At 40.1% G+C, this 26,309-nt stretch overlaps 1 protein-coding gene across 2 annotated transcripts in view; it reads left to right on the top strand.

Moving 5' to 3' along the window:
- The window catches only part of LOC306843277 (activating molecule in BECN1-regulated autophagy protein 1A-like), an 80,786-nt gene that overhangs the window by 41,327 nt on the left and 13,150 nt on the right, over window positions 1-26,309 (top strand). For both annotated transcript variants that reach the window (XM_079374652.1, XM_079374651.1), the window contains 4 exons: window positions 846-1,000; window positions 11,678-11,817; window positions 19,116-19,226; window positions 24,460-24,668. In XM_079374652.1, coding sequence (XP_079230778.1) covers window positions 846-1,000; window positions 11,678-11,817; window positions 19,116-19,226; window positions 24,460-24,668 — 615 coding nt within the window. The remainder of the gene's footprint in view (window positions 1-845; window positions 1,001-11,677; window positions 11,818-19,115; window positions 19,227-24,459; window positions 24,669-26,309) is intronic.

Below are 26,309 nucleotides of genomic sequence, written 5' to 3'. Positions count from 1 at the left end.
TAATTAGATGGTCCCCATTTAAAAGCTAAATGAAGGCAGGGCTGGGACCAGGCTGCTAATGGAAAACAATGAGGAGGAAGTATTAGTCCTGCTTGTTTTAGATTAAAGTGATTTGAAACGCTGTTCTCTCTCTCTCTCTCTCTCTCTCTCTCTCTCGCTCTCTCTCTCTCTCTCGCTCTCTCTCTCTCTCTCTCTCTGCGGGTTGGTCATCGCCATTTGCTGTATAGGCCTCAAGGAACTATCATTCATCCTATCCAGTAACAGTGGATTAATGAGAGCAATCAACCAGGGTCCTCAAAACTAAATCGTTCATTTCCATTTGTTGATCACATCACGAGCGCTCTTTGGCTCATGCACACACCAAGCAAGGCTGATTTCGAAAGTTAAATGGCTATGAAATTCAATTAGGTTTTAGGATGAAAAATTATATTAGCTATAATTACAGTCTGAGCAGGTCTAGGTGTGAACTTTTCTAATTTCACGCTTAACAGATTGGTCTGAATGCTCTGGTTATAACATTTACAGCAATTAATAATGTACAAAATTAAAATTTTTGTATTAATAGGGTTCAAAATACATTTCCTGGATTTTTATCATTTTTGTTCAGTTTTTTCACAATAGACTTACTGCCATGATTTGACGATTTATATGTAGTTACTGCTTAGCTAGCTCATTCAGAGCATTGCTTTATTATATAGTCACTTTAACAAAAAGTGTTAAGACTAAACACAGTCCTGTATCCCAGTCTTGCTGAAATTATTGTCTCACACAATTTGTGGTGATTTTCTAATGGTTTGGCTTAGCCTTTAGTTTTCAGTCAATGTTTCCATGTGTGTTTGTCACAGGTCCAAATGCCATCTCTGTCAGTTTGTCTCCGATGGGTCGTTACGTGATGGTGGGTCTGGCATCTCGCCGCATCCTGCTGCATCAGATCACCGATCACATGGTGGCACAGGTCTTCAGACTGCAGCAGCCCCACGGAGGAGAGACGTCCATGAGGGTATGTCACTGCTGACCTCACATCTTCTTTAGAGACTGCCACAGCTCTCAATACTGTCACGATGTAAAAAAAATATGTGACCTGTCTAGTGACAAAAGAAAAACACTGTTTGTTTCTAGAAATCTAAACCACCATACCTCTTTAAAATTAAATTAAACTCTGTAAAGTTAAACTGGAAATCTGTACATGTATCTTACAATTAAAAAAAAAAACAATTAGATGGCCTTCTTATGTAGGTTGTCAACAAACAAAAATGAGCAGGCGCCAGTGCTGACATGTAGCGTTGTTGCGCTTCAGGCGTCCCAAGTTTGAGTCTCGGCTCACAGACCTTTCCTGATCTCATCCCCCCTCTCTCTCCCGCTTCACTTCCTGTCTCATTACTGTCCTGTCATAATAAAGGCAAAAACATAAAATAGACACTTTTAAATAATAAAAAAGTCAACAAATAAAAATATTGCCTTCTCTAACAGCAGGACTTCCATCTAAATATTTATAACAAAAAGTACTGTATTTTTTAAAATTAAATCACAAATTTTCCATTTAAATGTTTTCCAAATCACTCTCAAAGTGAAGACTCCAGTGGGCCACAAACCCATTTTTAATCAGTTTAGTCATTCCTTTCATGACGTTTGATTATTGTGATGTTTGGTTTTTACTGGTGGTCTGCCCTATGTAGATCAGCACTCTGTGCTCTCTACAACAGAGGGGGGAGCCTGGGGTTTAGAAAAGCCTTTGAGTAGGAACCTGACCTAGATACGCTCTCTTAGAAATAGAGAGAGAGAAAGAAGTGGGAAAACTGTGTGTTTGTGTGGAGCGAAGGACATAAATGGAAATATCTACATGGTTGACTTTTGTTTTTGTAAGCTGTATTCATGGCAGGATTCTGAACGTGGATTAATTTGAGAGCGATGGAGCAGGAGAGCTTCATTTTTATCCTTGTTCAGTCTCTAAACATACAACACCAAATCTCTCTCCGCAGAGGTTAGAAAGCCGCTGTGTAGTGAGCACTTGTTCATGTTTTCATGGGTCTTTGTGGTTATTTCATCAGTGCTTCCCGCTCAAGTTTCTGTGTTTCTTGCTAAGCCTCATTTGTATTAAAAATATACAGCTTCCTCTTAATTAGGCTGGCCACCACAGTGTAGTTCTTACAATAATGTCTTAATCAGAAACTGTGATGGTCTTAAAGGAGGTTAGTAGTGTTGTTACTGCTGCTGGAGCTGCATTTAAAATATAATCCATACATGAATTCAGTCTCTCTTGATGACACTCTCAAGCACTCTTTCTCGGCTCTAATGGTTATTGTACATCACTACCAGAGGTGATGTAATGAAGTGGACAATGCTGCAGTGTTATGTCTTACATGAGATAATGATGAATCTTTGAGTTTCACAGGTCTGCCTACTGACTGTCAGCCTTTCACATGTCTCTGTGTGAAATATTTTTTTTCCAGAACTGCTTTCATTGAACTTTTCTCTGCATTTTATGCAAGACTGAGTTAAAAGTTTCTTGAACAACTAATGGACCGCTTAAACATCATTGTAGGAACTGCAAAAGCTTTGTTCGTCTTCGGAACACAATTTAAGATATTTCGGATGAAAACCGGGAGGCTTGTGACTGTCCCATTGACTGCCAAACAATTAACACTTTCAAGGCCCAGAAAAGTATGAAAGACAAAAATAACGACTTTATTCAACAATTAGTCTCCTTTGCGTCAGCGTAGCACCGTTTTGGAGAATATCCACTGCACGCAAACTGCATACGCTGTTCTGAGTCAGTCTACCACACGGATACGCTGTTTGCATTCAAATCAAAGCTTAAACAAACCAAGGTTAATTTCGTAAAAGAAAACTAAAACTAAGACAAAAACGATTGATGAAAAACAATTTCGTAAACTGAAATAAAATAAAAATTACAAAATATTTGAAAAACTAAAACGAAACGAAACTAACAACAGTTAATGAAAAACTAACCGAAATAAAATAATAACAAAAATAAATCATCGTTTTCGTAATTATTACGTTCTCACCCCTTGGCGGAAAAATATAGCCTATGCGCTGTGTGACTGTTTAGGGAAAGACCTGTAAATGGCGTATCACGCGCATGGGGTTATCTGACGGAGAGACGCAAAGCGGTTTAAAGCTCTCCACAGGTCATGTTTGGTAAACGTGCGCCAGCAGTACTTTACAGAACACCCGACCCGTTATCCGACAGTAGCACTAATTTATTTCTGTACCAGACCAGAACCAAAATTATTTATTTTCTCATGTAACACAAGCAATCAAACCAACATTAGGCATTCTAAACTGGTGCTTTAAAGAAAAACACACGCAGCTAGCATCTTGTGATCACTCTGCCAGGCTTTCGAACAAATATGCATATGCTAAATCACATCATGCACACGCTAATAATTCTTCATAAATAAAGAAAAGAACATATTCAAATATGAGCCTTTACTGATCAATATGATTGCCGTTATTATTGAATTTCATTAGACCCAGTTATGATTTTTACGCGGCTGTTCACGGAAAAGTGAGCAAGACACGATAGTTACAATATCATGATTATGGTTAAATAAGAAAAAACACATCTAATATAACCAAATTAAGCTACATTTATTACATTAAGCGCAACTTGTGTAGATTTATTTAGTAAAAAAGGCCTGACTGCTTCCTTCGGTGTATATTTGTATACTTTTACCATCTAATCAATCTCAACATGCATTAATTTTGTGTCGCTAAATATTTGCCTTACTAATTATGCCTAAGTCTTTCTTTGGCCTTCGCTCTGGAAGTGATCTGTTGATTCTGCTAAACTTTAATTCAAACTGGAACTAAACTTTATAAAAACTAAATAAAAATGTGTTCACAAAATAAAAACTAAACTACAACTAACAAAAATATTAGATTAGATTAGATTCAACTTTATTGTCATTTATGCAGAGTACAAGTACAGAGCTAATGAAATGCAGTTAGCATCTAACCAGAAGTGCAAGAATATAGTGTTTTATATACATATAAGTGCAGAGTAAGTGAAGATATGATTTACAGAATGTACAGTGGAATTGCTATATACAGTATTGAGCAGAGTATATACAGAATATAAATAGGAATGCAATGTAGGGATTGTATGTACATTATGAACAGAGCAATGTAGATTATATAGATTACAGATTATATATACACATTATGAACAGCAGAAACGTGAGAACAGTGGTAATAAATAAATACAGCTGGATGAGTGTGCAAAGTATTGATAGAACATTGTATTCTATGCAAAATAGCAGTAGTGCAATATTTTATAGAAATAGTTTACTGTGCTTTGTATAGTAACAACTTTATACAGTTTATAGTGTAATAACTTTAACAATGTGCAGTCTGTGCAAAATATGAGTAGTGCAAATGCATGTGTGTAAAGTACTGTGACCAGTGCAGTAATAAGCAGGTGCTGGTTAGATTGGTGGTGTGGCGTTCAGAAGTGTTACAGCCTCGGGGAAGAAGCTCTTCCTGAGCCTACTAGTGCGAGAGCGTAGGCACCTGTAACGCCTGCCGGATGGAAGGAGGGTGAAAAGTCCATGGTTGGTGTAGGATATCAGAGACTGAATCAGACAATTTTAAGATGCATCAGAACACTGAAACCTGAGGAGCTGGAATGCAGAGAGGCCTTAAGGAACAGGACGTCATAAATCTAGTTTGGAGCAAGCAAATCCAACTAGCAAGCCTCTGTCACCAAACAACTTGCAACACTGAGGAAAAAGAAACACTTATTGATAATTCCAATTCAAGAAGGAGACTGTCAAATTTGTTGCAAGTAATCAAGACTGATGTTCACATGTAAACCTGTGGTAGAAAATCATTAGCTACAGACTCTTCCGGGCGTGTCTCCACATAGAAGACAGTCCAAACCAACATTCCTGTCTAAAGAACATGCCTTCGTTCTCCTTAGAACTATACAAAGACTTTATTTTTCATATGCACATAAAATCATCCTAAAAGGACATTTTTATGCAGAACCCCACATATGATTTTAATATCCTTGTTTTAATCACTCATTATGTATGTCTTGCTTTTAATCATTATTGAATAGCTCGAGCCTTAAAGATAAATATTGCATATTTAGTATGTATGAGCTCGAAAATTCATGCTGTGAATGTTTCTTCCAATCAATTCTTTGTCAAATGCATCATACTCTTGTTATGAAATCATGTTCAAAAGGTATACTTTGCCAAAGCCTGTAACGTTCAGACCTCTGACTGAACAGATTTATTAGAGGGGTGGAGAAACAAAGCAATACCCCAAGCAAGGACAGTATCTAATTGGTCAAGACGTCCAGATGGGACTGTCCAGAAGCTGAGTTTAAAAACTCAGGACATCGTAAAATTCTCTCTCTTACTTTTTACGCTCTTCTCTCTGACTCTCGTACCCTTGTCCCTCTCACCGCGTGCTGCCCTTTGAGCATGCTCTGGCCTTATGTGCCATAATGAGAAGGAAAACAACTTAGTCTCGTTACATCATTTTATTTTATTATTTTACGTTAGTTTCTTTTCTTTCCGTGGAGTTTCGTGTGTTAATGTAAGTTTGATACAAAGTCCAGCTTCGACTGCACTTCTTCAAACGTCCAGCAAGCCAACGCCCAAAGACGTCACTTCAAAGACTACTGAACTTCCAGCCAATCAGACACTTCGGGGAACCCCCTGTCTGCAACGACGACACAAAGGAAACCCCGTAACACAGGCAAGCAAGCAACGCCTCCAAGTTCTGAATTGGTGACTTTAATGTAAATTTTAGCCTCATTGAGAAATTCAAAGCGAGGGTTAAATAAGTGATTGATGGTTGTTCAGGTCTATGCAATTGAACTTATTGCTGTGAACTTGGGATTTCACATTTCCATTCTCTTAAACTCATCCTTTCCTCACTTTCTCTCTTTCTGCAACGTGTGAATGTGTGAATGCTTGTTCATGTGTTAGATTAGTTTATGTCTTAGGTTTATATAAATAAAATCTGATTTATATTTTAAAAGAGAAGTATCTTGTGTTTTCTGCTCAAAAGTTAATGCCTTAATCTGTCGATTTCGTTACTGTGCTATTTAATAGTGTTTTCACTATATTTTGGATTTTAATATCCAGTGCAGAGTTTGTCATACGGCTCGTTCAGTGAATCGCCGTAACACTGATTCTGTTCAAATCCCTATAAAATCATAAATGATTCCCTTTGAGCTAAATTAAACTATTTCTTTAAATTAAATTATTAATATTATAAAATGTAATAAACCCCTACATTGGGGTGAGAGGCATCCTTGATGATGTTTCTTGCCCTGCCCAGACAGCGCTTATGATAAATGTTCTCAATGGAAGTTAACTGGGTGCCGGTGATCCGTTGAGCAGTTTTCACCACCCGCTGGAGTGCTTTGCGGTCAGATGCGGAGCAATTGCTGTACCATACTGAGATGCAGTTCGTGAGTATGCTTTCAATGGTACAGCGGTAGAATTCCACAAGGATCCTGGGATTCAGGTGAACTTTCTTAAGGCTCCTTAAGAAGTAAAGGCGCTTCTGTGCCTTTTTGACCAGAGTGGAGGTGTTATGGGACCAGGTGAGGTCATCAGAGATGTGGATGCCAAGGAACTTGAAACTCGACACATGCTCCACTACAGCTCCGTTGATGTAGATGGGTGTGTGTGCATGACTCCTAGTCCGCCTGAAGTCCACAATGATCTCCTTTGTCTTCTGGGTGTTTAGTTGTAGATTATTGGTGGCACACCACACAGCCAGGTGCTGCACCTCATCCCTGTAGGCTGACTCATCGTCATCCTTGATCAGACCTACCACCGTGGTGTCATCTGCAAATTTGATTATAGTGTTGGAGCCATAAACAGGAACACAGTCATGGGTGAAGAGGGAGTACAAGAGAGGGCTCAGTACGCAGCCCTGTGGCACGCCGGTGTTCAGGGTGATGATGAAGGAGGAGAGGTTATCTAACTTGACGGACTGAGGTCTGTTAGTCAGAAAATCTAGAATCCAATTGCAGATGGGTGTGCTGATTCCAAGCTGGCTGAGCTTGGAGATCAGCTTGGAGGGGATTACAGTATTGAATGCAGAACTGAAATCTATGAACAGCATTCTCACATGTGTGTTTTGACTGTCCAGGTGGGTGAGGGCAGAGTGAAGCGCTGTTGAGATGGCGTCCTCTGTTGACCTATTGTGGCGATAGGCAAATTGGAATGGGTCCAGTGTAGCAGGGAGACAGGATTTTAGGTGGGATGCAACCAGTTTCTCAAAACACTTGGCAATGATGGGGGTGAGTGCAACAGGACGGAAGTCATTAGGGACCGAGGCAGTGGAGTGTTTCGGTACTGGTACGATGGTGGAGGTTTTGAAGATAGTGGGGACAGTTGTTTGGGCCAGGGACAGATTGAAAATGTCCGTGAAGACCCCAGCTAGCTGCTCCGCACAGGCTTTAAGCACACGACCAGGTATTCCGTCAGGGCCAGCTGCCTTCCGTGCATTCACCTTACGCAGAGTGGAGTAAACATCTGATGTGGAGAGTGTGAGAGGCAGTTCACTGGGTTGATGCTCAGCTTTGAGTGAGATCTCCTTATTATTTTGATCAAAACGAGCATAAAAGTGATTGAGCTCGTCTGGGAGGGAGGCAGAGCTGGAGGGGGGCACAGAGTTAGGTGGTTTGTAATCTGTGATAGATTGTATGCCTTGCCACATACGCCGGGGGTCTGAAGAGTTGAAGTGTTCTTCAATCTTCTGTTTGTGTGTGAGTTTGGCCTGGCAGATACCCTTCCTCAGGTTGGCTCTGGCTGAGCTGTAAACCTCCTGGTCTCCAGACCTGAAGGCTGCATCTCTTGCTTTGAGCAGGAGGCGAACCTCTCTGTTCATCCAGGGCTTCTGATTGGGGAAGATTTTTTTTTTTTTTTGTGTAGTCACTCTGCTCACACATCTGTTGATGTGCTCTGTTGATGACAGAGTTGGAGTAAGTGTCAATGTTAATCTGAGAGTTTGTGGTGGCCTGGGTAGCAAACTCACTCCATTCTGTGTGCTGGAATTGATGTTGAAGAGTGGAGTCAGCACCTTCCAGCCAGATTTTAACAGTCCTTGTTGTAGGTTTCACACGTTTGATGACCGGGGTATACTTGGGGAGCAGGAACAAAGAGAGGTGATCAGACTGACCCAGGTGGGGGAGGGGTGTGACTTTGTAGGCATCACTCACATTAGTATAAACGTGGTCCAATGTTTTATGTCCCCTTGTAGTGCAGGAGACATTTTGATTAAATTTAGGGAGAACAGATCTAAGAGTGCAGTGATTGAAGTCCCCAGCGACAATAAAGGCTCCATCCGGGTGCAGGGTTTGTAATTTGCTAATAGCAGCACAGAGTTCTTTCATAGCCACGTTAGCATTAGCGTCCGGAGGTACATAAACTGCAGCAGCAACAATGCAAGTAAACTCACGTGGTAGATAGAATGGCCTGCACTTGATAATCAGGAACTCCAGATCAACAGAGCAGTAGGTATCAACAATGACAGAGTCTTTACACCATGATTTATTTACATAAATGCATACTCCACCACCCTTGTTTTTACCAGAGGTTGCTGCTACTCTGTCAGCCCTGAAGAGAGAGCGTCCATCCATATGCACCACGCTGTTTGGGACATCGTTGCAGAGCCATGTTTCAGTGAAGAACATAACATTACAGTCCATAAGCCGTTTCTGTGTGAGGGTCCAGATCTTTAGTTCGTCCATCTTGTTCATCAGAGACCGTACATTGGCAAGGAAAATGCTGGGCAGAGCTGGTCGATGTGGGTTTAGCCTTAGCTTAGCACGCAGCCCTCCACGCTTTCCCCGTCTTTGTTTACGGTCTCGATGCCGACGCCGAGCACTTCCGGCCGGTACGAGTGATCCGCTTGTCCGCGGTGATCTCAGTAGCTCCGGCGGGAGTTCGCTGAAGTCGAAAGGATGATCTAAAACTATGTTGGAACACTGTTTGTTGATGTCCAAAAGTGACTGTTTACTATAGCTGTAGTTCGCATAACTGAATCGCGCGAACACGAGTGAAATAACCAGGTAAATTAACACTATTTTCCAAAATCTGGTAAGACGCTGAGCCTCGCGATGTGTTCGCGCCGCCATCTTGTCTTGTAAAAATTTGAATGAAACTAATAAAAACTAAACTGAATTTTATAGCAAATTCGAAAATGATATTAAAATAAAACTAATTCAAAAATTCTAAACTATAATAACCTTGAAACAAACGTAGACAGTGTATCTCTGCGGTGTGGCTGACGCAGAGGAGACTAATTGTTGAATAAAGTCGTTATTTTTGTTTTATTTGCATACAAAATTATTCTCGTAGCTTCGTAAAATCACGGCTGAACCACTGATGGCAGATGGACTATTTTGACAATGCCTTTCATACTTTTCTGGGCCTTGACAGTGTTAATTGTTTGGCAGTCAATGGGACAGTTACAAGCCCTCCCGGTTCTCCTCCAAAATATCTTAAATTGTGCTCTGAAGATGAACAAAGCTTTTACATGTTTGGAACGGCACGGGGGTAAGTGATTAATGACAAAATTTTCATTTTGGGATGGAGTAACCCTTTAAGTTTAGGTCAGGACAGGACAGAAAATAAATCATGCATGGTCTCATAGGACTTCTGTACACTTTACCTGGAGTAAAATATTTTTTGATTCACAACAAATTAAGTAATTCTGAATACATTAATTTGACATGTAAATGTATTATATTACTTGTGTTTAGGTACTTTGCTTAGACATTACAAATGGCTACAGTAACAACAAAATGTAATTTCTATTGACTAATATGTAAATGTTAAAACACCTGGACTGGAAAATGACAACAGGATTCTGCTGTGAATCTCGGGAAAAAGGTGTACGGGTGCAAAATTCTTATTAACCACTATATACATTTGCAACATCTTTACAGGGTGCCTGATTTGAGCTGTAGCCATAGCAACAGCACTATTGGTGCATTTCATTGTCTGTGTTTTCAGCTTTTATGACTGTTTGTTTATAGAGACGTTTCTCACTCACGGTATATATAATTATGTTCTGTTTCCCATCATGTCTTTATTTATTAGAATAGATCTTTTTGTTTATTTATTTGAAGTGATACTTTCTCATATGGTAGATAATAAATTTAATACATCAGCACAGTTAATGTGTCTGCTTATTAGCAGGATTAATTATACACCGGAGAGTGGAGAGAAAATGAACAAAGGTTAGCCCAAGGCTCTATCTTCAGTTTTCTGTGAACAACTTTTTCTACATATTCATTTTTTTAAAGTAATAGTCATTTTCATGACAAGTTTTAAAGTACTTGTCATGCCACTTACCTGCCAGTATTCTCTAATAGTGCTGATGCACACTGTAGTTTCACATTAGGATGCTTTAGATGGGTAACTAGCAATTAATGTCTCTTTTATGAGCAATGTAATTCTAAAAGAATTTTACAGTGGAATTCAAATTATTTTTTAAAGAAATTAATACTTTTATTCAGCAAAAGATACATTAATCAAAAGTTACAGTAGACATTTGTAATCTTACAAAAGATTTGTTTCAAAGGAATGCTGTTCTTTTGAACTTTATATTCATCAAAGAATCTTGAACAAAATGTATCATGGTTTCCACAAAAATATTAAACATCACAACTATTTTCATTATATTTCTAATAATAAGAAATGTTTCTTGAGCAGCAAATCAGCATATTGGAATGATTTCTGAAGGATCATGTGACACTGACGACTGGAGTAACTCCAGCTGAAAATTCTGCTTTGCCATCACAGTAATAAGTTATATATATAAAAAAAAGTTATTTTAAATTGTAATAATATTTCACAGTAATTTAAATGAAGACTTGGTGAGCATAAAAGACTTCTTTCAAAAACATAAAAAAAATTTTTTACTGTCCCCAAACTTTTAGATTTGGATTAGATTTGAAAAAAAATGTGTGAATAACTTATAACTGATTTGAATGTTTTTGAAAATGAACTTGTCAGGAACTATATTGACTTTTAGGAACTCTGTGGTGTGTACATCAACACTGCTCATATAAACACATATATAAAAGAGCTTTATATGTTTAAGTCATCATCACTGCTGAGCCCCATAACGTCCCTGCAATCTACTGGGTCCAGGTGCACAAACACACAGCGTTCAGGTGGTGTCTTGCAAACATGTGCAGCACTCTCATGCACACTTTCTTCCCTTAAAGAGACTGTTTGAACTGCCAGCCTTTGTGGCTTTTATCATTGTCCTGAATTTCCTGTGTCTAGAGTAAAGAGAGAGAGAAAGAGTTTGTCTGTTGATCACTCATCTGCAGATGAATTAGACCGCTTTCTCTCTCCCTGGCAGACATGAGCTTGTCCTATTTTTGTCCTTTTTTTCTAGAGCCAGTGGAGTGTAAGTAGTATGCCAAGGCTGACAGACAGGGACGGGGGAATGGATTGGAAAGAAAGAGAAAGAGTACTTTGGAGAAAGAGATTTGACTTTTCACAGTTTAGCCTCCTCTCAGTTATGCTAGCAGTGTTGTCATATCTGACAGAGACTGCAGTGTACAGCGGAGAGGATGATGGGAGGTGCTGGCGACTGATAGAATGAGCAAAGCTACTGAGAGGACTGTGGGCCGGTTTAAACAGGTGTGTTCTTGTATATTTTTCAGAGGGTGTTTGATGTGGTGTATCCAATGGCCCCAGACCAGCGAAGACACGTCAGTATTAATTCTGCACGTTGGCTGCCAGAACCGGGGCTTGGGCTTGCATATGGAACCAACAAAGGAGATCTGGTCATCTGCAGACCTGTGTGAGTCTCCAATCCATCCCTCCATAGCTCACTTGTGGGCTATAAATCACTTTTTCTTTCCTTTTTTGTTGCATTTAAAGAACAAAAAAGTTTTTGTAAGAGTTTTTTTTTTTTTAAAGAAAGGTTTAAGAAGCCCAGATGGACTCCTCAAGATAATTGCTTGCCCAACATAATGAGCCCTTTACTCATCTGGGTGTGTGTCAACATTAAATGAGAAATGATCTGTAATGTTAACCATGCTAAAACAAGTTGCAGTATAAATGGTGTGCATATAAAAGCATTTTTAATGTTGAACTCAAGTCTGTCTTTCCTCTGCTTTGCCCATCTGTTTTTGTTTTCTGGTGAGAACTGCTCTGTTTTATGTTTATGTAAATGAATGTCATACATCTCAAAAACCTTTTTGGTTTTGTCAGTTCTTCAGCAGTTTTAAAAGAAGTTTTCCTGCAAGTGATTGGTGTTTGTTAGTGAAACAGACACTAATTAATTCACTTCAAGGATCATTTCCCTCCACTGTATTTGGTTGTATAATTTGCAGCTTTTCTGCAAGTTTCTCATAATTATCATCAAGGTTACCGTGGATACAAAAAGCCCACATTGCAGCAAAAGCATTTTTCACACTCTTCATTAATGCAAACAGTTTGCTAATTAGAGACAACCAAAAATGCATCATACACAAGCTCACAGCCTTATTTGTATTTTAAGTACTCGTGTGTGGTGTCCGGATCCCAATGAATATAATGTTGTGTACCTTGGACACAAAAAAGCCAATGGCTTAGCATCAGTCGTGACAGCAATTTACCTGTCTTAGTGTAGTTTACATGATAATTTGCTCTTATACAAACAAATAAGAGCCTGTCTCAATTATTGATTAAGGAAGTTATTTGAGCTAATCACAGTTCTTTCAGATTATAATTGTGAATTTTAAATTTCAATCACATTTTGTCATTTAAATAAGTTCAGCACAAAAAGAAATGCCATCAAATGTGTATTCTCAACTTACCTGATGTGTAGGGAGAAGCAGAGGAGTCAGTTTTTGGCACCACACTGGTCCGTTATTTACATTACATGTATGCATTTGGCAGACACTTTTATCCAAACCAATTTACATTGTATTCAAGTTATAAATTTATCAGTTCATGCATTCCCTGGGATTTCCCTGGGAAACCTTGGCGATAATAGCTGAGAACTGTGTGAGCTACAGTAATGCAATTTAAAGGGATACTCCATCCAAAAATTTTTATTCTCTCATCAATTACTCACCCTTATGCCGTCCAAGATGTCTACGACTTACTTTCTTTTGTGGAACAGAAATTATGATTTTAAGAAAAATAAGAAGTATATGGGTCCTTCAGTGAACATGATGGAAATCCATATGACCCCAGTTGATGAATCTAAATGACTTGGTATGATAGATGGGTTTGAGAAAATTACTAATAAACATTTTAAACTATAAACCACCTTTTCCTGTCATCTGTCAAACATGGGTTCATAAGTTCATGTTTGACGTAAAGGCCAGCATATTGTGATGTGAGTGTATTATGAAACTCGCACAAGAAGAGATGCAGAAGCACAGAGGATCGTATGGGGCCTATTTATGTTCAATGATAGTAAAATATACAAATTGGTTCCAATTTATATTAGGTGCACTTAAATAAAAATTTGTACAGTGTTCATATTGTATTGCTAAACACGTCTGCTGCTATTGAGGTACGATACAGGTAAGATTATGAACAGGTTTGATATGGGTAGGTTTAAGGTTTGGTTTATGTGTAATGGATGTGTCAACAGTGTAATTATAAATGCAATTACAGAAATTAATTATAGATGTAATTACATGATGCAGGTATTTTTAAAAATATAAGTACGGTGTTAGCATTTATTTACACAATAAGTGCATTGTATCAAATTATTAAATTAAATTTAAGTATATGGTAGTTAAGGTCACCTAATATAAAGTAGGACCTAAAAAGGTAATAAAAATTATTATTATTAAATCGCTGGTCACAGTTATTTGTTGACAGCCATCAGCACAAAACACATGATCTTAACAGGTATGCACCTACACATAAAAAGGTGTTTGAATACATCAGGTGAAATTAGGTGAATATTTTGAATAGAATAAATTTGTAAAGAATAATGGCTAGTTTTCTTGTTATTTCCTTTTGCACACTGTATTTTTTTTACAACAAAGGCTTTATGCTGCAGTCACGCCTTTTCATAATTACTAGATAACCTGTGACGTTCTACTCGGGGGTGGTCACTTCCTCTCAATATGTTTCTTTGTCAACACGGAAATTAAACTGTAATTTGAGCAATCAGTAAAAATGGCAATACAACAAGTAACAGTTTTTATGCAAATGCCTTATTAATAAAAGTATCATTTCAGCAGGATACTAGATATAGTTATTCAACCAGCTGTATTAAACTGTTATATGTCATATGTTCAGAGTATTCTTGCATTATTAAGACATTAACAATAGGAATTGATAAACAGAAATATTATGTTAGTGGTTATTTTAGTGCTGAAGGTGCTGCCATTTGGTTTCTGCATGACGTTGCAGTGGTCAGGTTGTAATTACGGGTTCTACAAGAAACCGAATACTTTTTACAAGTTGGAATCTCATAATTATAGTAATTACTACCTTGTGTGAATGCACCTTTATTCATGTCATCCTTCAAATTCATGTAGTGTACATGCTGTTGTTGTTTGATGCCCAGGTTTCCCATCTCTGTCCTGGAGGACTATAAATAATATAGAAGTGTGATAGTCCTCATTTGGGCCTCCTTGAGCAAATTTTGCAAGCATGCTGAAAACAGTATATCAGAGGTGGCTGAAAAAAAAATGCTTTTTCAGTTTTTCAAAGGAACATGGCTAATATCATCCTCAACATCTTACTGAAGTTGTAAAGTGCCCAAGGCCACAGCTGTTAACAAATGCAAATAATATATTGTCTTCTTTGCTTTTTAGATCAAAGGCCAGATACAACAGAACTGTTAGGTTATTATCTTACACTTAATATACACATGACATTTGTAAATTATTTTATTTCAGATGGACACGTAAAATTAACTGAGTTTGCAATGACTCAAAAATAGAGGCGGGGCTTCCAGTGTAGACAGCTTCATTGATTATAATGCAAGCTATTTATATTTTGTTTTTATATTTATACTTTATATTTTGTTTATTTAGACACTCACATCTGGAGTAAACGCTGTGTGTGAAATTTAAGACGGCTTGTAGTCATACACCATGTCATTGTAGTCTGAGTCATGCTCAAGTCATGCTCCCAGGTCCATTACAAGACCAAGACCTTGAAATTATGGTCTTTGACTTGGACTTGAGGCTATCCATTAAAAAGAACATGTTTTCACAGTCTTGGTCTTGTTATGGACACGGGATGCATGTGGGCCCGGTCTTGACTCAAACACAACCCTCTTCTGGTCTCGGTCTTGATTTGGACTCGAATGATCTGCTGGTCTCTATAACACTGACTGCTTAACAGGATACAGTTACATTCTTCATGACCTCTCAATGCATACAGTTCAGTGATGGTGTCAGTCCTGTGTCTTGTTTCCCCCTCCTCTCGTGCCCATATTTGGCCTTCCTGTTCCTGTCCTCGTTTGTCATCATTAGTTCACTTGTCTCCAGCCCTGTTGTATTGCCCCGCACCTGTTTCTGTTCTTCCCTGTTGATTTCCTAGTGTTTATAAGCCCTGTGTTTCCCTGCCCCTGTGTCCGGTATTGTACGTCATTTATGTTCGTCTCTCCCCAAGCTCCTCGTCTTGATGTTTCCAAATAAAAGGATTATATTGGAATCTCCCTGTCTCCGCGCCCCTTGTTTCCGAGAGGGATCTGACAGAATACCGGACCTAAAACAGAAGTAAGCGGTGCTTCTCTTCCCCCGTTTTGCTTTCCGCAAGCGCCCCCGCGAATCCGCGCTTCAAGCGCGCCCTCCTGTGCATGCTCCTTGCAGGTGCTCTCCTGCGTCTCCGCTGGTGCCGTCCAGCTCTCCTGCGTCTCCGCTGGTGCCGTCCAGCTCTCCTGCGTCTCCGCTGGTGCCGTCCAGCTCTCCTGCGTCTCCGCTGGTGCCGTCCAGCTCTCCTGCGTCTCCGCTGGTGCCGTCCATCTCTCCTACGTCTCCGCTGGTCCTGTCTAGCTCAGCTCCTCAAGAGCACCCCCAAGTGTCTGCGCTTCAAGAGCGCCCCCAAGTGTCTGCGCTTCAAGAGCGCCCCCAAGTGTCTGCGCTTCAAGAGTGCCCCCCAGTGCCGGCTCCCCGCACGTGCCCTCCTGCGTCTCCGCTGGTTTCGTCCAGCTCCGCGCTGCAAGAGCGCCCCACAAGGCCCGCTCCTCGGAGGCAAGAGCTTCCCCAAGAAAATTTTGAGGGGGGGTAAGAGGGTCACAGCCTGTGTGGCCGGGCCAAGGGCCAAGGCCACAGAATCCCTCGGGCGATCCGAAGAAATAGGGCCGTGGCCTCCCGAGCCCCCTGACCCGCCATGGCCTCCCGTGTCTCCCATCCCGCCATGGCTCCCGGAACGGGCCCAGCTCTGGAGGAAGGTAGCCCTGCCCCCTGATCCCTGGAGACCTCCAGAGCGCCCCCCCCCCCCCCCCCCCTCCCCATTGGATGGTGTATGGCGTGAGGACACGCCTTCCGGAGGGGGGCGTAATGTCAGTCCTGTGTCTTGTTTCCCCCTCCTCTCGTGCCCATATTTGGCCTTCCTGTTCCTGTCCTCGTTTGTCATCATTAGTTCACTTGTCTCCAGCCCTGTTGTATTGCCCCGCACCTGTTTCTGTTCTTCCCTGTTGATTTCCTAGTGTTTATAAGCCCTGTGTTCCCCTGCCCCTGTGTCCGGTATTGTACGTAATTTATGTTCGTCTCTCCCCAAGCTCCTCGTCTTGATGTTTCCAAACAAAAGGATTATATTGGAATCTCCCCGTCTCCGCGCCCCTTGTTTCCGAGAGGGATCTGACAGATGGCAGCTTATGTGAGACATTGACACCATTTTGAAGACAAAGTTTAGCCCTAATATTTATTAGGCTGTTCATTCCACTCTTGATATACTGTCAGATTTGTCCCATCCCCTGTACATTTAATTACCATCCACTACCAGTAAAAGGTTTTTGAAGAATAATATTTTTTAATGTTTTTTAAAGAATTCTTTTCTGCTCAACAAGCTTGGATTTATTTAATCCAAAATCCAGCAAAAGCAGTAATATTGTGAAATATTTTTACTATTTAAAATAACTGCTTTCTATTTGAATATATTTTAAAATTTAATTTATTCCTGTCATTTAAAGCAAAATTTTCAGCATCATTACTCCAGTCTTTAGTGTCACATGATCCTTCAGAAATCATCCTAATATGTTGATTTGCTGTTCAAGAAATGTATTGTTATCAATATTTGAAACCATTTAAGTAAATTTTTTCAGGATTCTTTGAATAGAAAGATCCAAAGGTCAGCATTTATCTGAAATAAAAAGCTTTTGTAACATTATATCAACTGTACCATTGAAAAGCTTGGAGTCAATGTTATTGAAATTAATACTTTTATTTAGCAAGGATGCTTTAAATTAATCAAAAGTGATGATAAAGACATTTATAATGTTTCAAAAGATTTTGTATTTCAGATAAATGCTGTTCTTCTGAGCTTTCTATTCATCAAAGAAACCTGAAAAAATTCTACTCATCTGTTTTCAACATATTTATAATAATAATTGTTTTTAGAGCAGAAAATCAAAATATTAGAATGATTTCTGAAGGATCTGGAGAAAGTATGCTAAAAATGTAACTTTGAAATCATAGGAATAAATTAACATTTTAAAATATATTCAAATAAGAAAGCAGTTATTTTAAATAGTAAAAATATTTCACAATATTACTGCTTTTGCTGGATTTTGAATTAAATAAATGCAGTTATTTTAAAAAATAAAAAAGTTTTGCTATGTTTGCGGTACTTTGGATCAAATAAATGCAGGCTTGTTGAGCAGAAGAAACTTCTTTAAAAAACATTCAAATCTTTCTATTCAAAAACTTTTGACTGTAGTGTAGGTTTGGAATATTGTCTTCACCTTTCTCTGAAAGCAGCCAGGACCACACTCTGCTTCCTCTCTGTCAGTACCTATAAGGCTGTTACTCTAAAGCTTATGATGGACATTGGCAGGAGATGGATCGATCCGACTGAAACTGGTAATTAGCCTCCAGTGGTTCCAGATACCAGACTACTCTCATGCTGGGGTAAACCCACTCATTATGATGTTGAAAAAAGATCAATTTTAAAAGTGCTTAAATATTGATTAAATTCAAGAATACCATGAGCAGGCCTTAATAGCTTGTCTCCTATCCATTAAAAAGCGCACCCAGCTTGAAGCAGTGGTTATTCTGTGTTATACATTGTTTATTATTATTTTTTTCAATAGGTTAATTACCTTGGCTATATAATATGCAAGCATTCATCACCTCTCACAACTTTCTCCAACCTTTTGATCTGCTATGCTCTTCAAACAGTAGTCCGAGAGATGTTTTGCTTTCCTTTAGTTAGACTTCCTTAGAGAAAAGAGAAAGAGACAGACAGAGAGAATAGTAGAAGGGAAAAGGGGGCAAGAAGGAGAGCTGGACAGGCCCATTGGGAGGTAACATCTTCGGGAACTCTTGGTTGGAGACAGGTGCGCGGGATGGTTGGATGAAGTGAATGTCAGCCTCGGCAGCTACGGGACTGTCAGTGCTATGCTAATGAGCTGCATAGATGCATTGTGGGAGTCCGTGGGGACTATAGCGAGTTTCTTTGAGCTAGGCAAATGAGCAGTCAACGGACTACAGCTCTAACACAGTCGAGAAAGAGAGAGGCTTCTCTTTCTGTCTGCTGTTGTTTAAGCTCAGCTCTTTGTTCTTATGCTGTTTGCTGAAGTTTTTCTCTGTGTTTAAACCCGACAAAGTACAGCAAGGGTTTCCCAAAGTCAAAGGGGAATCTTTTTTTAACCTAATGCATGGGATGTTTGTCTGATTTTTATTTATTTATTTATTTATCAGGAAGACACATTTTCCCTTTTTTTCTTCTTGCTTTCTTCATTTTCATTTATTCAGTTTTTATTTATCTCTGTGCAATTAATTAATTCCAGTGGATGTCACCTTAGAATGAAAAGCTGTTTAAAACTTTTAGCTTCTGTAAAGTTGAAATGAAGGTCAACCTTTTTTTCTTCTTGCACAGTATATATGTCGATGAGCCTTACCTGGATTACAGCCACTTATTACTTTCTCTTTCTTTGTCTGCCTATGTACGTGGCCATGGAAATATACCATCCAGTGATGTACACTCCGATAGTAACGGCACTTCTGAACACTCTGAGAGAATGTTCACCATCAATAATGGTGGAGGGGTTGGAACCAGTAGCAGCAGGGCTGGAGACAGAGCAGGGTGAGTATAGACATACTTTAACTAAGAGCACCAGAACGTATAGTTGTTTTTAATGCATTTCAATTCAGCATTCTCATTCTAAATGATTTCACTTATTTAATCTAAAAATGTAATTAAAATAATGTAAATAATCAAATATATTAATTTTAATAATTAAAAATAAAATAAAATAAATGTAGTTTTTGTTCTTTGGCTTGGCATACTGAGCATATTTCTAAGCGCTAATAAAGAAGCGCTGTTTCGTTAATACCTTTTCATCTATTCTGTTGTCATGTGGTATATATCGTGTGACTGAGAATTCACCTCCCATCAAATTATCACCGACCAGTCCTCCAAGGTCCGGGCAACAGCAGCGTGTCACTTAGTGGATGGGCATGATAGCGGAGCACAGCTGTGAGGCACGGCTGCTGCCAATTAAGCCTCATCCCAGCAGCCATGAATCCAGCTTCTTTTGCTGACACTTTTTTTGGTTAAAAAAAAAAAAAAGCCTCAGTGAGGTGTGTTACTGCTGTTTCCACCTTGTTGGTCATCGTTTCCTGACACACTGGTGCCACACTTGTCCACAATGGGCTTAATGAGACATCTTAGTTCACTCTACAGCAACAATGCTTCACCCAAGATTGTATCCATCTCTCCTCAAAGTATCACCAACCTGACCATTATATTGGCAGCTCAGATCCAGGCTCATGGCTGGAGCAGGTGGTAGAGAGGAAGGCCACAACAACATAAGACTGCTGGCATCACATGATTACGCATTACTGATACTAATGGTCATCCACTGCCTGTTACTGCCTGTCTGTTTTTCTATAGTCCTTCAAACTTGTTTCAAAAATGTTTTTCAAACTTTTACATTTTTTCCGTGGAGACTTTGCTCTTGTAGTTAAAAATGACAATTATATGAAGTTCTGTGAATTTCAGTTCATTTTATTTATACTTCATTGCATTCCAATTTAAAGGACAGGAATGAAATTTATATTTACAGAATACATGCCCCTGTCCCATAGTTTACTGTATGTGTTGTATTTAAAGGGATAGTTCACTCAAAATCATTTACTTACCCTCATTTTGTGCCAAAATTCAAAATCCAAAGCAAATTCTTTCAAAAATATATTTAAATAAAAATTTATTTTTTTGGTCCATTCAGTCAAAGTCAATGGGGTTCAGGGTTGTTTTCAGGGTTGCCAGGTTTTCACAACAAAACCCGCTCAAAACTAGCCCAATCGCATTCCGAGGGGGGTCCCCCGGTAAAAATCACATTATAAACAATAACATGCATTTTGTATGATCCCTCGTATTTTTGGTAAAATAATTAACAATTTGCAGATTCTGAAAGGGGGATGTAAACTTTTGACCTCAACTGTACATGGTATTGTAGTTTCCCTGTCGATATTTCACTTGTACTGCATCGTAAGACACTTGTATGGGAAAAACTCTTTTTTTCTCTTCAACTGAAGCCTTTTCAATCATGCAGTGAAATAAAATCTAACCAATGGCTCGGCGGCGGCGATGAGCGAGCCTATGGCTATGCAGCTGTAACCCGGGTGATCCAGGCTACCAGTAAAAGAGTTGAAAGTTATGTAAAAATTAAGAAAACGAGAATAAGAGAGAAAAACGAGTGCTTTAGAAGAGAAAGTGTTTTGTCCAATCCTTGATCGTGCTGCATTGATTGACACTCCAACGAGCCAATGGTAGCAGCGCACTGAGACTGCGCCGGCGACACTGCCGCTGTCAGAGACACAGAGAGAGCGAGCGAGTCAGACGAAGCATATGCACACTGAGTGATTTCCAGATACTCCGCATCAGAAAATTGATATTGAGAAAAAGAAACTTGAATGCAGTCAAAAGATTACATTTCTGAGTGAACTTAAAAGAGCTGATGTCGAAGTGAGAAGACGACGAGGCAGAGAATCGAGAATAAAGGCCGATGTAGATACACGGAGCACCAAAGCACCGCAAATTATCTTCTTATTGAATAAGTTGTGAAATTCTTGCCTTGGCTGGGTTTTTTTCTCCTTCTCTTTTGCGTTTCTTTTGAGAAATTGCGATCATCATCCTGGACACGTGAGACGCATATGGGCGTATGTAAAAGGCGAGCCACCCACGGAGACAATTTGATTGTTGAACTTTGATCTTGAGTTCATCGAAACTGGTATGAGAAATCTTTTCCTTTTTTGTTTTTGGACAAACAGGACTGAGACTTTGTTTTTGCATATTTTTCCTTGAGCTTTGAACAGAGAGACATTGATTCTGAACTGAACGATTCTAAATAGCCAACAAATCTTTTGATATGAGTCATTTGATTCTGAACTGACATTAACTGAATCAATCCAGTGAATCTTGTATATTTCATTCATTTGGCTGAAAGACTGTGCTATATTGTGAAGGGAAAGAGTGATTTGAATTGAGTTGTAATATTTTGTTTTGAAAACATTGTTTATTGTTTACTTCAGTTTTTTTTTTGGTTATAAACAAACAGAGAAAGTGTTGAGTTTTCCAATAAGTTTTATTTTATTATTTCATTTTTTGTACAAAGTATATGACGATTGTTTTCAATTGAGTTGATTTGTTTGAGTTGATGAGTCCAACTTCCTAAAATTTCAAAAAGAGAGTTGATTATAAGCATTGTCATACATTGTATGTTGTTAAATGACAGTATTGAGATTTACATACTCCAGACAAATTGCAATTAAGAAATTCTTCAATGAATGCAAGATTCTAACCAGTAAACGAAACTCTTGGTTTTCACCTACCCGCTGTGTTGCTTCCCTCTCTCCAGTAGCCGCTCCTTACCTTCTGATCAGTTGGCCCATATTGATCCCTATACAAGTGTGACACATCAGACCTGACACGTGTTACACGCTACACAGCCCGCCAAAAAGGGCGGGGCCTCTGGCTATATAAGCGGGCGGTCAATGTCTAGCCTGGTAGTGTTGGAACGCCACCTTTGGCCTACGCTAATGGAGATGAAAGAGGCGGATAAAGTTCCCTTCCTCGACGCTCCGGTCTCATCGAACAGCCTGTTCAGGCCAGCTGTGGAGGGCTTTGCAGAGCAGTTTACGGAGGTACAGAAGTCATCTCAAGCGATGCGACACTTCCTCCCGAAACGCTCCAGTCCTTCTGCTGCTTCTAGTCGCCCCAAGCCTGCGCTGACTCAGCAGCCTGCCAAGCCAACGCCAGCCACTCCCGAACCCCAACCTCCTAAGGATCGGCAGTATAGAGGGCATTCCCGCTCGGCAAGACGCTACCCCGGCCCAAGATCGCCTTGGATCTGGCGCCTCAGAAGTCTTTTCTGCCTACCATAAGCATCCTGCCCTTATGCAGCCAGTCTTTAGGGCCTATACAACCCCTTGACATGCTTTTCACATCCCTATTGCTGGCCGATCGGTGGGCAGAAATAGTGTGGTGGTCCAGTTTATACAAGGCGCCAGGAGAATGAACCCCCCGCGCCCTTGTACAGTTCCACCTTGGGACTTAACAACCGTGCTAAGGGCCTTGAGAGGCCCCCCGTTTGAACCATTGCAATCCACGAGCCTAAGATCGCTCTCGTTTAAAACTGCCCTGCTGTTAGCACTGGCGTCGGTTAAGCAAGTAGGAATCCTTCAGGCCCTTTCTGTCAACCGTGCTTGCCTAGAATTCGGGCCTAACGACTCGTCCTGAAACCAAGGCTGGGTTATGTACCTAAGGTGCTCTCCACTCCATTCGGAACCCATTTCATAGCACTTTCTGCGCTGGCCCCCTTGACGGATGACCAGGGATTGTCCCTGCTCTGCCCCGTCAGGGACCTCAGGGGTATACATCAAACGTTCCGCCTCATACAGGAGGTCGGAACAGCTTTTTGTCAGCTTCGGTAACCGTGCTAAAGATTGTCCTTTAACGAAGCAAAGGTTTTCCAGGTGGTTAGTGGATGCTATCACCCTAGCATACTCCTCCTTGGGCTTGCAGTGCCCCATTGGAGTCAGAGCCCATTCCACCAGAGGCATCGCCCCTTCCTGGGCGTGGTCCAGCGGGGTGTCCATTTCAGAAATTTGTGAGGCGGCCGGCTGGTCCTCGCCGTCCACATTTATAAGGTTTTACAACCTGAATGTCCCCGCCTTGCAGGCCAGAGTCCTTTCTGCTTAGTTTGCTGCTCCGGCTAGTTAAGCAGTCTTAGGGGTTCACTTGACCAACATTGCTCAAGTCCCTCCCTCTCTTGGACGGGTCCATATTATATGGGCACCAAGTGTCAACTTACAGGACGACACCCAGGCCACGGATGACCCTGACGGCTCAGCCTGTGCTTGGTGTATTTTTAACTCCCCTGGGTCTTTCCCACGTGAGTTATGGTTTTGAGTTGTTCCCCATCATAGCACGGCGTGATTGTACTGGTTCCCATACAAGCGTCTTACGACACAGTATGAGTGAAATATTGACAGGGAACGTACTCGGTTACTATCGTAACCTTGGTTCCCTGAGATATGAGAACGAGTACTGCGTTCCTGGCCGTGCTATGAGCTGCACGCCTCAGTCGAAGAAATCTGAGATGCGGCGGCCACTTATATAGCCAGAGGCCCCGCCCTTTTTGGCAGGCTATGGTGGGCTGCATAGCCATAGGCTCGCTCATCGCCGCCGCCGAGCCATTGGTTCGATTTTATAGCACTGCACAAACCAATGGATGTGCAGTTTCACTGTGTCATTGAAAAGGCTTCAGTTGATGGTGATGGCGCAGTGGATAAGACACATGCCTTTGGTGTGAGAGACCCGGGTTCGAATCCACTGTGAGACACCAATGTGTCCCTGAGCAAGACACTTAACCCCCTAGTTGCTCCAGAGGCGTGCGACCTCTGACATAAATAGCAATTGTAAGTCGCTTTGGATAAAAGCGTCAGCTAAATGAATAAATGTAAATGTAAAACGTAAATGTAGTTGAAGAGGAAAAAAAGAGTTTTTCCCATACAAGTGTCTTATGACGCAGTATTCGTTCCCATATCTCAGGGAACCGAGGTTACGATAGTAACCTAGTACGATATCCGGACTTAATAAACTTCTATGAAAGAAAACAACCTTTTGTCAGAAATGATTTAGCTTTACCAAGCAAGCAGTTATATAGACACGCATCCCGTTCCATCTAAAGTTCCTCCAGCCCTGTGGAGAATTTAACTGTGTCATATCATATCATACCAGAATCGCCTGAAGACTGCATGAAGAGTTGGTGTAGTCATCACTCACCCTGCTGTGGGATGTGTCTTGTTTATAGGAACAGCAGGACTGATTGGAGGTCCCACAGAGAAATGGGTCTGATGAATGCGATTGGTCTGCAGCCACGACATCCTGCCCCCACTGTTACATCACAGGGGACCCAGACACAGACTCTGCAGTTACAGAATGCAGAGACACAAACAGACCGTGACCTTCCAGATGAACTTCAGCTGCCCAGCACTTCTCAGGGGTCACAGGTTACTGATGGTAAGACACTCTCTGTGAGTCAGAATACTATTACTGAGCTCAGGTGAGCTTTGTCCTTGAGATAAAAGACAAAATCCTTGGTTAGTTTTCCATCTCTTTGCTTCAACATATTGGCTGCTTCTGCTGAAATTTTCTGTATTAACAAAACATTATTTTTATCCTTTAGACAGGCTCACTAATCTGAATAAATTCAGTCTGAGTGCATGTTCCAGTTGCAATGTTTATACTGTATGCCTTAAACTTTGCAGTCTGATGACAGTATCTGTTTACATGTGCCGCACATGTATTCATTGCATGCAAAAGAGTGGCATTTAGTGTTACCATAGCAACAAGAAGCCCTCGGCCTATATATATATATATATATATATATATATATATATATATATATATATATATATATATATATATATGTATATATATATGTATATATATATGTATATGTATTAAAAAAGGTAAAAAAAACTAATAAAAATGACAAAGGCACAGAATTACTAAAACAATTAAAATGAAAACTAAAAAATATATTTAAAAAAGGTTAATTCAAAATATACATAAATAATATGGTACATTATAAATAATACTAAAATAACACTGCTGCACCAACACTTCACAGCCCCCCACCATGTTTATTTCTGTGGTGCAAATGTAAATCCTCATTTTTAAATCCGACTGTACAAATGCTCTGATTTACATGTCAGTTATATGATTATTTAGGCTTATTCTTTTGGATTGTGCTCAGTCAGATCATTTGTTTTCGTTTGAGGTGTTTGCATAATGATTTTTTTTATTGAGGTATCACTTCAATTTATGGAGTATTAGGCTTCATGTAAACATAGCTCCCATTTGGTTTTGTAATATTTGTTATTCTGTAGCCTTTAGTGAGAAATCTGAGAGGTGGAGAGAGAAGATTGGGTGCTGTATTTTGTCTTTTTATGCTAATGGTAATTACAGGGGACAGGAGAGGCCTCTCCACTGGGCACCACCAGCCGAATCTCTTAAGTTAATGTGTGTGTAGTATTGCTCTCATGTTTAATGGCGGTTAGCTTCAGAGAGAGCATTCATGCCAGAAAATACTACATTGCATCTCTCTTTCCTGGTACCAGCCATATTCTCTCCTTACCCAACCTCCATTACCCATCAGCCCACTTTAGCTCTCTGCTCTTATTACTCTTACTCTTCATGTGTCGCTTTTAACAGCACGCCAAACAGATTAATAAGCATGTCTCGATGAAGCTTAACTATTTTGAGGGCACAGATATAAATCGCAGAAATAAGCAGAGCGACAGATTTAACCCAGCTGACATTTGTATTTTTAGACCGTTGGGCTGTTTAAATGTGCAGTTTTATTTATAAACATGGTTAGCAGTCGTAGCTGCTGCTGGAATGATATGTCTGATATAATGCCTGGTGGGAGCTCAGAAGAGTCGGATCATACTGTGTGCAATATTTAGCAGCACATAATTAATAATTAACTTCTTTCCATAGCTATACATTGTAAATGTAAATCTGACCATCTGTCTGACGTGTCCTGTCAAGTTGTATTTATTTGTCCTTTGCACAGATTACATAAGGTTTACTTGCATGGAAATGCATAAGATGAGCCTCAGTGTGTAGAGATTTGCGCAGTACAGTTATTATAGT

This window comes from Barbus barbus, assembly GCF_936440315.1.
Source record: "Barbus barbus genome assembly, chromosome: 2".
NCBI classification, from domain to species: Eukaryota; Metazoa; Chordata; class Actinopteri; order Cypriniformes; family Cyprinidae; genus Barbus; species Barbus barbus.
The sequence above is the reverse complement of the archived record's forward strand: the minus strand, read 5'-3'. Positions and strand labels throughout refer to the sequence as shown.